This window comes from Phaethon lepturus, unplaced genomic scaffold (genome assembly GCF_000687285.1).
Source record: "Phaethon lepturus isolate BGI_N335 unplaced genomic scaffold, ASM68728v1 scaffold4495, whole genome shotgun sequence".
Taxonomy (NCBI): Eukaryota; Metazoa; Chordata; class Aves; order Phaethontiformes; family Phaethontidae; genus Phaethon; species Phaethon lepturus.
In genome coordinates this window covers 6222-18385 of record NW_010541038.1, presented here as the reverse complement: position 1 = coordinate 18385, position 12164 = coordinate 6222, and the positions used below count along the sequence as shown (strand labels likewise).

The following is a 12164-nucleotide window of genomic DNA, read 5'->3' as shown; positions in this document are numbered from 1 at the left end:
GTTTAAGTCTTAAGCTTCTGAACCCTTGTCTAATACTATGGTGTAAAATTTTGTATATGTGTATGTAGCCGCTAGCACTTATTTTATGTCCTGGGTGGAAGAAGGCACAACTTGTTTTCGAGCTACTGAAAACATATGAGAAATGTTCCAGACAGCTTCATCCAATGTTGATAATGCTTGGGCAGAACAAAGAAGAAGCTAGAAGTGTGAAAATCCGAGGATGTAAGAATACTTTATATCTTCTTAATTATGCTTAAAAACAACGTGGGCTGCCTTAATTGCCGGAAATTGTGAAAGACGAAATTTATATTTCTGAAGTTTTTTATTGTGTATAGTGGTAATTCTGTTTCTTTAATGCTGCAACTCTGCAGTGAGACATGCAGCTTCAATAGTGCCATTTAACAGTTAATGGTATTAAAGTTGTTCGAATATCTACATGTTCAGCATCTTTTTTGTAAGTTCCATAACAATTATTTTTTAACCAAATTAGTGGTAGGGATTTACTGAAGATCATGCTGAATTAGGATTAATTGTGGAGTTTCTTGATTTAGAACCAGAGTTTATAATAGCTTTTTTTGATACATGATCATTCTCTGCTGGACAGAGGTACTGGGTCTGCCAGGGATGGAGTTAATTCTCTTTATAGTCTGTATGGTGGTATGTTTTGGATTTGTAACTGGAACAGTGTGGATAACACGCCAGTGTTTTGGCTCTTGCTGAATATCACTTACATGGCATCAAGAATTCTCTTTTTCCCAGTCTACCACCCAATGAATAGACCAGAGGTGAGCAAGAAGCGGGGAGGGGACACAGCCTGGACAGCTGACCCAAACTGACCAAAGTGATAGTGTATAATACAGTGTATGATATAGATATATATAGTGTATAATGTTGTGCTCAGCAATAAAAACTTGAGGGGTGGGGATGATCTGATGGGTGGCTGGGCATCTGTCTGCTTGTGGGATGTTGCCAGTGGTTGCCTCTGCATCGCTTCCCTCCTTCACTTATTACACTGGCTTTTTCTTGACCCATGAGTGTTCTCACTGTGACAATTCCTGTTCTCTCCCCTGTCCCGCTGGGGGCAGGGGGAGTGAGCAAGCATCTGTGTGCCTTTTAGCTGCTAGACACAGTCATCCCACCACAGTAATGCAGATGTGTATGTTCTTAAAAAGTATTTTTAACAAATACATAAGCATTTCAAGTACATGGTTTTTATTTTTTTAATTGACAAATATTTGGGGGACACATTTGATGCTGCTGTACTGCTTATATACACCTTTCTTCTCTGCCTTGAAAAAGAATATTGGAAAAGTGAAGGATTATAAAGGAGGTAATAGTTCTCTGCAGATGAAGTTGCATAAATGCCCAACTTTAAAATATAGTTGGAAGTAATTTTTTTTTAATGGTGGTTTCCAACTTGTTTATTGCAATAAATTCTAAGTAATTTGTGCATATAATTTCAGTAGTATGCAGAGGATACTCCATAGAGAAGAGGAAGCATAGAAGTAGTAAAAGAGCTGTTGGGAGACTTGCCCTACTTACATGTATTTACTTAAAACACTTAATTTTATTATTCTTGTTTGGTCTTTTTGCTAAGCCTTAATTGATAGCTGCATTTTTTTAAAGCAGCTCTCTCTGCCAAGAAACGAAGAAATACGGGTAAAACTATGAAGGACTGTGTAAAACTTTCATCAGTTTGTATTCTTACATCGGTTGTTCAAGTTGAAGAGCCTGGTGGATGAATTCAGATCTGCTATTAGTATAACCGTTGCTATATTTGCACAGATTAAAATTGGTGTGTTTGTATTTTTATATACATATATATGCACACACATATGTGCGTAGGTATCTAAGCTACAATGCGTGCTTTATTCCATTTGTAAAACTGAACTTTTCTAAAGGTGGCCCTTGCATGTATTTAAATATTTAACTACTGTCTTATCTGTTCTGAAGTTTTTGTCTCTACTTCCATTACCTTACCAGAAAATGAGATGGCATCCTGCTTTGTAACCTTGTTAATATTCAGACCTTTCACTGTTTCAAAAACTCATAGTTTTACCCACTTGAGTCTTGAAGACATGCATAGGTGGAAAATACCAACAAACTAAAAAATGACTGTTGACCAGAAGTCAGAAAATGGAATTCAGTGTTCTCTAGTTAAAAAAATGAAAACAAACAAACAAAAAAAAAACCCCAAACAACCAAACCCCAGACCAAAACCAACAAAACAACAACAACAAAACCCCACCAAACCCAACCAAAAAAGCCCCCCCGATTTCAAGATGATGCATCTGAAATGCAAATGTGGCCTTTTTAATAAATCTACCATGTCCTCTGGTGTCTTCTTATTCTTTCAAGTTGTAAGTTAATGTGAAGTCTTGTCTTCCTACTTCTAGGTGAAGTAATTGTGACTACACCATATAGTCTCCTGAGACTCTTTGAACATCATACCTTATTGTTTTGTAGACTTTGTCATCTTGTTCTTGATGAGATTGAAGTACTGCTGTCTGATGCTACAGAACAGGTAAACAGCTTAAGTGTTCAGTTGGTAAAATGGACAGTTGTGCACGTGTCTTAAACAGTGGCACATACTGAAAAAGACAACCTTCCTGAATCCCTGTAGTAAAGTTGAGACAAAAACGGAATTAAAAAAATCACATCTGTATACTTCTGGCAGAATGAAACACTAGAAAAGCAGAGTTGTAATCCGTTAAATTTTTTTTATGAGCGAGCTCTGTATTTTCCTGTTTTATGCTACTGCTCTGTTGTCGTATCTGACTTTGCTGTGGATGGTTTTCCAAGGACTTGCTTTTTTTTATAACTTCATAGCAATAGGTTCAGTGTAGGGGTCTTTAATCTACTTTAAAGACTTGCATCGTCTGTCTGTAAGGAACTTCCTTTTCCCTGTTAACAGAACTGTTTGAACAGCTTCAGTTCAAGAACTGTCTTTATTGATAAGCGTCTCAGTCTCTGTAGAATGAAAGGCAGAAGTGAATGATCAAAAAGTCTTGGAAGTAATCATTAAAACTTTCCTGGGGCACTAACGATACTGCAGGCAAAAGGAGAGGCTGATTGCAAGTCAAAGAATCTTGGCAGAGGAACAGCATTAAGTTCCATGTTTACAAGGATGTATATATATTGTATCAGTTTTTACATGTTGACTTAAAACTCAAGTTTGAGAAAATTCTGTATTTTTTTAATTACTGCTTTGAGGCTTCATAGGACAGAGGCTTTCTGTTAGTATTCCAGCGTATTATGTCATCAGTGTGCAAAAAAAGCTTTTTTCACTGTCATTGATGTTTTTCTCAAACCATTAACTTACTAATATTACCTGTTTAAAATTTGGTGAGAAGACTGAAGGGGAGCTGTCTTTCTAACTGTGGAAAAGCTAGAGAAACTTCTTAATGGAGATACATTGCCCAATTTGCTATATGTGAAGCTGTTGGATGTGCCTTTGTAGCAGCAAATTTCAAGTCATGAATTAGATGAAATGTGATCCTTATCCAGTGGGACATTACTTCTTTCTGTTCAGGCTGTTCTTTCTGTTGTGTTCCTGTATTTCTTGAGATGGAGTGCAGGTATACCGTATGAAGGTTGTGGGAAAGGTGGTTTGTAAAATACTGTGCATGTATCTGCCGGTTTTGTAGGATCTTCAGAAGTGTCAGTCTTGGCGGTGGGTGGGAAGAGATGCTCTTTCAGGTGGAAGTGATTGTTTGATGATGTTCGGACTATAGTAGCTCTTCTAAAGCATTATGTTACGGAAATGTTACATTGTTAAAAATATTGCTGCTATGGGTAAGGTTAGTGCCAGGTTGAGAGAGATCCCTTAGAATTGTGCCAGAGCCCTAGAATACCTCTTAGTATAGGATTTGCCAGAAATCCTGATGTTCCACAGCTGATTGCTTGTCACTTATGACATCACCTCACATAAGTGATGCATCAGGATGTATTCATTCTGTCTGAAAATCACTAGATTTTCATTTTTTAATAAGTTATTTTATGGTGCACACGCCCCCCCCCCTTTTTTTTTTTCAAACTACTCTATTGGCAGGTTGGGCTTATCTTCTGTTTGCCTCGTAGTTTTTGCTGACTGCCTCTGACTTATTGGACCTGCTTTTGCCTAGGCTTAGTGTTTTACAGTTTGAAACAGATCCTTTTCCTGAGATTTCCATCTTGTCTGGGAAGAATCCTGTGTGCATGCACTTGCTGTTCCTTTATACTGTCCTGTCGTTTTCTTCTTGCTTCTGAAGTCCTTCAAATAAGATAAAAATGCACAAACCAAATGCTTCATTTTGGGATGTGAAATTTGTGTTTTGCTGTGGTGGTGTTTTTGTGACTGGAAAAAAGTGTCCTGAAACAGCATGCTTTTCACTCCTGTTGGAATAGGATAAGAGGATAGAAGAAAAAACTTCTTTTTTTTGTTTATAGGTTTTTACTATATTAGATTGTTACAAGAAAGCCATGATTACTGAAGAGTGGCAGTATTCACCGCATCAGATTATTGCTGTTGGAACTCACTGGAATAAACATATAGCACACTTGATAAAGGAGTTCATGAATGATCCTTACATTGTGATAACAGCTATGGAAGAAGCTTCCATCTATGGAAATGTGCAACAGGTAAAAATTTGGGTATGATGTCACTATTTGTTTACTAAGATACTTTGCTGTTTGTGCTGATCAAGGTCAGTATATGTGGCTGCTGTTTATGTGGGTGGTGCTGCAATCCTAACTTAGACTATCCAGGTGCACCTCCCATGTATGAACTGAGGTGACTCTTAGAAGACCTGTGCAAGTTAATCACTGAATGAGCTGAAGGTCTTTTACCTTGCTTTGTAGGACTGAGGTTAAGATACTCCTTCAAGCATTTCATTGTTAGTGCAAATGAATCTGAATTTTATGTGAAGTGTTTGCAAATGGTATAGTGTTTGACCAGAATTTCATCAGAATGTTTCTGCAATTTCCAGAAAGTTATTACATGTTCTTAGGTGACTTCTCATTTAATTTCCAGTCAGTCTCGTATAGCTCTTAGTAATACAAAATATTGTAAATATGATCTGAATTCTTTTGTGTCTCAAAATGTAATAATTTGGCGATAGAGAATGTTGGGAAGTGTCTAAAACTAGACATTCTGAGCATGACGTGAAACTGAAAAATGGAATTTTTTGTGAGAAGTCTAATGGTTTGACAGGACTGAAAATGTCAGTGTTTTGGTGCTTTAGTTAAGAGTATTTCAGGTGGTACAGTATGCTTTTGGAGTGTGAAGCTTTTTTAATAGGTACTTGAAAATGCCAAACTTAAAGATTGATAAATCACTTGAATAAATGAAAAATCTTAATATGGGATTTCAATTCTGTGATAGATTTTAATGATACTTCTGGAAGCTGTCCTAAATGCATACCTTCTAAGAGAATTTTCTGTAAGTGTTAACAGAAGACCTGCCACTTACTGGAGCTACCATTTATTTGGTTCGCTTTGGTATTATATAACAATGCTTAGAGCTTATTAAAAGGAAGAATTATATAGTAAAATACATATAGCCCTCTGTTTTTTGTATCTACTTCTAGGTTGTGCAACCTTGCCTGAACAGTGAGAGAACTGCTGTGTTACTCAAAACACTGGAGTTTACCCACAGTAATCTTCAGAAAGTGCTGGTATTCACTAGCTCAGTAAATGAAGCAGAAATGGTTCATAAGGTAAGAAAGTATTTAAATTTACTTACGTAAGTGCTTTTTTTAATTGTTAAGGTATAACAAACTAAAATACCTTGGCTTCTGAGAATGAGAGGAGTGTGAATTTGGAAGTTAATTATTTCTGCTAAAAATAGCCCCAACCCCACCCTTCTGCCAACTAGAAGAAAGCCTAGCTGACAGGAATGTCTGACATAGAATGCATTCTTTACTAAATTCTTAACTATGTCCTGTCTCTCAGGTTTGAACTTCGAGTTGAATCAAACTGACTTTTTTCCAGTGAAAGTTCTGTCAGGTTTTTTAAATTTTATTTTGTACTGTTTCCAGGAGTGGTATGGGGGGGGTGGAACTTAAGGCACTGTGTTAAGAAGTTCTGTTCTGTTGCTTTCTACTCTGGGGTAGTTGAAATTGTAGAATGCTGTTTCTTTGATTTGAAACAAACAGTTTCTGTCATCCTATGGAAAGTCTACTAGGATTTAGTTAAGCTTCAAGTCATAGGGTACGGGGGGAAGATAGCATGCGTAATAGGTATTTTCTTAAACTGGCATAAAACTGCTTCAAAGATAACATCTGCAATAGAACATGCTCCAGTTTCCCACCTTTGGGATTGTATACTCAGCATTTCAGAGGTAGAGACTAAGAAGGAATTTTCCTGCAATAGTTCCTTCTTCAGATATTACAGCAATAAATACACAACTATAGTAATAGAAAAATATTTTCTGTACTTTCATTGTCTCTTTGCTGGTCCTCCAACAGTGCGAAGTAGGAGGAGTGTAATCTGATCTGACTGCAAAGTAAGGGATGGGAAGCAGTCTTAAGCCTGGAAAGGGTGATGGGGATGGTGGGGATGATATTGCTAAAAGAGGCAAGCTAAGAGGATGTTAGAATTAAAACCTTTAGCGATACCTTCACGGATGGGATAGCAAAAGGATATGTAGCTGGACTGCTCAGATGTCATAGGAAGAGAGATGTCAGTCCTGAAACATGGGAATGTATCCCTTCCAAAGGCTGGAATAGATCCTTTGATATTTAAAGGATTGTTGTGGTTTAATCCCAGCTGGCAACTAAGTGTGACGCAGCCACTTGCTTACTCCTCCCCACTGCCCTGGTGGGATGGGGAGGAGAAGCGGGGCGGGGGGGGTGGGGGGGAAGGTAAAATGCACAGGTTGAGATAAAGACCGTTTAATAGGACAGCAAGGGAAGAGGAGATGATGATAATAGAATATACAAAATAAGTGATGCACAATATAATTTCTCACTACCTGCTGACTGATGCTCAGCCAGTTCCTGAGCTGCAATCACCACCTCTTGACCAGCTCCCCTCCAGTTTGTATGAGCATGACATTATATGGTATGGAATATCCCTTTGGCCGGTTTGGGTCAGCTGTCCTGGCTATGCTCCCTCCCAGCTTCTTGTGCACCTCCTCACTGGCTGAGCATGGTAAGTTGACAAGTCCTTGGCTTAGTATCAGTGTGTCAAGTAGCATTTATGTTTTAGTTGTTGCTATCAACATCATTTTCATACTAAATCCAAAACACAGCACTATACCAGCTACTAGGAAGAAAATTAACTTTACCCCAGCCGAAACAAGGACACCTCCCAGCTTCTTGTGCACCTCCTCACTGGCTGAGCATGGTAAGTTGACAAGTCCTTGGCTTAGTATCAGTGTGTCAAGTAGCATTTATGTTTTAGTTGTTGCTATCAACATCATTTTCATACTAAATCCAAAACACAGCACTATACCAGCTACTAGGAAGAAAATTAACTTTACCCCAGCCGAAACAAGGACACTATCCACCCCTTATTCTGTACCATCTACATCATGCCCAGGTTCTACACTTCCTAATACATTCCGATTAATTGCCACCATTTTTCGTGTCTTGATATCTATATACACACCAATGACCTTCCCTTAGTTTATGGGCTGTCCCCCTAAAATGTCCATTGAGTTCATTTAGTCTATGCATTTAGGCTCCATCTGTTATAACAGCCCTCAGGGCAGGAGAGATGGTGTGTGGTGTTGGATTGTTACATGCTGAAGCCAGTTCTGGTACCATCACTGTTGCACTTTGCTTGGTTTCATCAAAGCTTATTCTTCATTAATTGGGTGATCCTTACTGTAATATCTTTGATACGGCATACAGCAACTACAGAAATGTCGACATAACAGTATTATATAGCAATTAGTATCATACAGTTCAAATTATTGGCCATTTTCACCCAAAATCAAATCCCCTTGAGGTACACACATAGGACTTCTCCAACCCTCCGCATCACCCACCTTGGTCCTTGAGAAGAAACAATCCTGTGGATGGACTTGCCTCTGCCTGATGCAGGAATAACGCAGACTGTCTTCCCTACATATTCTTTGTGTGCACTATGGGAAACTTATCCTCTTCTACAGTATGTGAAAGTTATGACTGGGCAGGGCCAGCTCAATTGGCAGATCCACTAATGTTTACTAACCAGGTGGCCTTTGCTAAATGTGCATCCCAATGTTGAATGTCCCACCACCCATTGCTCTCAGTATAGTCTTTAACAGTCCATTTTATCGTTTGATTTTCCCAGAGGCTGGTGCATCATACAGCATGTGATACTACACCCACTCAGTGCCATGCTTTTTGACCAAGGTGTCTATGAGGTTGTTTTGGAAATGAGTCCCATTATCTGGCTCGATGCTTTCTGGGGTGCCCTGTCACTATAAGACTTGTTTTTCAAAGGCCAGGATATTATCTCAAGCGGTGGCATGGGGCACAGGATATGTTTCCAGCCATCCAGTGGCTGCTTCCACCATTGTGAGCACATGGCACTTGCCTTGGCAGTTTTGTGGGAGTGTGATGTAATCTATGAGGTTGTTTTGGAAATGAGTCCCATTATCTGGCTCGATGCTTTCTGGGGTGCCCTGTCACTATAAGACTTGTTTTTCAAAGGCCAGGATATTATCTCAAGCGGTGGCATGGGGCACAGGATATGTTTCCAGCCATCCAGTGGCTGCTTCCACCATTGTGAGCACATGGCACTTGCCTTGGCAGTTTTGTGGGAGTGTGATGTAATCAATCTGCCAGGCCTCTCCATATTTATATTTCAACCATAATTCTCCACACTAAAGAGGCTTTAACTGCTTGGCTTGTTTAATTGCAGTACGTATTTCACATTCATGGATAACCTGTGCAATAGTGCCCATGGTCCAGTCCACCCATTGATCACGAGCGCATCTGTGTGTTGCATCTCTTCCTTGATGGCCTGAGGTGTCATGGGCCTTCCAAGCTATAAATAATTCACTCTCATGTTGCCAGTCCAGATCCACCGAGCCACTTCAGTCTTAGCAGCCTGATCCCACCTGTTGGTTGTTTTGCTGTTCTTCAGTGACTCAACTCTTGGGTACATGGGCATCTACATGGCATACTTTCACAACCAGATTCTTTAGAGAGGCAGCAATAGCTTGCCATAACACGACAGCCCAGATAGGTTTGCCTCTACGGTGGCTTTGCTTCCATTGCTGTAACCACCCCCACAGAGCATTTGCCACCATCCATGAGTCAGTACGGAGACAGAGCACCGTCCAGTTCTCTTGGTCAGCAATGTCTAAAGCTAGCTGGATAGCCTTCACTTTGGCAAATTGGCTCAATTCACCTTCTACTTCAGCAGTTTCTACAACTTCAGGCCATGATAGTCTGCTGTTAGTCTCCACTCTCCATGAGACTTTTTGTATAGTTTTAACACAGCCAAGACACAGGCCCATGGGGAAGCGGAGAGATTTTCTTCACATGGCTGGAGTTGTCCAGCCAATTCATCCACTGTTGGTCCCTCTTCATCTTTCCAGGACATTACTACCAGTGAGTTGGCATACAATGGTGATGGGCTCTATACAAACTTCAGCCACATGGGTTTTGTGCGCTGGACTTCCATTTGGTTCTGTGTTTTCTGGTTCATTATAAATCACCTCTACTGCAGCTGATTCTTCAGATACTGGATACCTCTCTCCATGCTGGTCCATTTGCCTGGGTGACATATAACATCTACCTTGAAGGGATAGTCTTCCTTCATGCCAGACAGGAGTCACCTTCAGAAGCTGAGGGCTTGTGTCTTTTTTCCAATTGTCATGTCAATGCCTCCTTCCCTAGACAGGAATCCCAGCTGCTTGGCTTCCCTAACCTCTAATTCCAGGCTACTGGCCCTGTTATCCCAGCATCAGAGCAGCCAGGTGACCATGTGCTTGCCTGGACGGTGGCTGAAGTCTTTTCACGTGTCTCACAGCTCACTCGGGGGTAGGAGTTGGGTAGTTATCTCTGGTTCTGTATCCTCCTCCTGTTCTTGTGATGACCCTTCATCATCCTTTACTAAACGAGCTGACTTTAGTGTTCATTTCTTCTTGTTTATAGGCATGGGTTGGTTCTCTGGTTCTCTGTGGTGCCCATTGGCAGGAGTGGCTGCAGTGTGCCTGCAGATGGGGTGGTATTTTTAAATTGTTTAACTTTTAAACAAGACCTGAAACGCATTCAGGAGTAGGAGCAACAGGAACATGCTGGTTTGAACATTGCAAACATATTCAACATTTTCAAGAGCTATTGTAACTAGTGTGGGGGAGAAGGGGAGGGTGGGAAGGTGTCTCCCCTGTAAATTTGCTCTCCTGGGGAGAAAAGGTAGGAAATGTAATCATTTTGTTTGAGATGATGGCTCCCAAAGTACAGCCATGATGGCAATGTTGAGTACAAATACCAGATTAGCTGTTACAAGGTACATACAGCACAATGATAACCTAGACCCAGCTCTCAGAGATGATAAACAGCACAACAAGGAATATGTGTTAAACGTAAGGTGTTACATAGCATGACTCAGAATAAGCACAACAACTTTGAGAGCAAATAAATCGACATTGTGAGCAGCGACTATCAAACTAATATAATAAATGCTTATAACAAACTTGTTCTAACATGCTCTAGTCAGATTTGTCATTACCTGAACCTATCAAGGCCCACACCGGGTGACAAAAAGGACTGTCGTGGACAGGACAAGGATTCTTATGTAATGTTGGTGTATCTGAAACGTTTAGGTTTTGACTATTGTTAATGGAAGCAAATCTGGTTTTCTCTCGTGACTTTCTAACAACTTTTCCTTGAATACTTGAGGGTTAATTTCTTCAAGCATACCAAAACCAACCTCACCACCACACAAATGAGCATTTGTTGATGCTAAAGAAGTATTGAAGCTTTTTGTAGTAATCGTTGTGTACACCAACTTCAAATATCTTAAATGGTCTAGAAAAATATTTTAAGTGTTAACTTAGTTCGTTAGATATGCCAGTTTACCAAATAACCGAGGTTTTTGTAGTGATTAATTTGTGAACCTTGAACTTGACATATACATAAAGCCTTTTGAGAATACTCCATTGACACAAGCTAGGTGTAGGTAATTAGTTAGGGGGTTTTAGTGCTTTTTCTGAGAGACTGAAACATGAGCCTGCATGTTGTTAGATGATGGAATCCACTTAGAATAAGAGGACACCTTAATGATGGGCAAAGCTTGAAATGGAATTTGTACTTTCTTAAACATCTGTTTAATTTATTAATCCATAGGAACCTGAGTTTTATTACTTTTCTTTTTATATAGGAAACTAATAAACTTAATCTCCATAATCTCAATTTTCTTTTTTTCATATAAGCAACCTAAATTTCATTAACTTCTTTCCCTTGGTGCCCTTTACAGTACCTAAGATATGCTAGATACTAATAAGATATAGTATTTATTAGAGTTTATTAGTACAGTTATTGCTTTATTGGAAGAACATACTACTTTTTACTTTGTCTTCCAGGCACTGAAGAGCAACTCAATATGTTCCTTGAAAATACATAAAGAGAGTGAGTTTAATTTGAAGTATATTTTAGAGCAGTGGACAAAAAAGTATAGTTCTGGCTCTCACGTTGTGTTAGGTGAGTATTTTCTTTCTGTCTTGTTGTAATTATGTCTTTATGGTGACTCATGTTCTACACTAAATACTTACACTAGGTTATCTCATCACTTCTACAAGGTCAGTTCCCTATGAATTCTTCCTAGTTATCTCTACTTACTAGTGCTACAGCTAGTCTTTTTTTCTCCCCGTGCCCTTTTTTTTGTTGTTGTTGTTGTTGTTGTTGTTCCTGGGTCCCAGGGTTAACTTTTGCGAGGGAAAACCTTCCTTAGTAGAGAAAACTTAAAGGATTTTTTTTTTTGATGCATTAGTTAAAAGAACTACTAGTACTTTCAGAGAATTTCTATTGTTTCACAATTGTCTCCTACTACCGAAGATATTTTCAGTTTGAAATAGTTTAGAAACTCAAAAGACTTATTGTAATCGCTTCCTGTATGTTCTAGTAGAATTTTCTTTTCAAGTTGTCTGCAGTAGCAAAGACTCTTACCCAGTTTCAAACTTAATTTTTTCCATTTTGTACATCAAAAGCAAGAAGATTGACTTAATTATATCTGCTTTGTAGGTT

General features: G+C 39.2%; 1 protein-coding gene across 1 annotated transcript in view; it reads left to right on the top strand.

Annotated features, from left to right (window-relative positions):
• Positions 1-12164, top strand: part of LOC104621178 (putative ATP-dependent RNA helicase TDRD12) — a gene marked incomplete at its 3' end in the record, with an annotated part of 30124 nt that overhangs the window by 12896 nt on the left and 5064 nt on the right. Inside the window, exons 13-17 of the mRNA XM_010287597.1 lie at positions 69-222; positions 2397-2524; positions 4429-4620; positions 5568-5696; positions 11504-11621. Coding sequence (XP_010285899.1) covers positions 69-222; positions 2397-2524; positions 4429-4620; positions 5568-5696; positions 11504-11621 — 721 coding nt within the window. The remainder of the gene's footprint in view (positions 1-68; positions 223-2396; positions 2525-4428; positions 4621-5567; positions 5697-11503; positions 11622-12164) is intronic.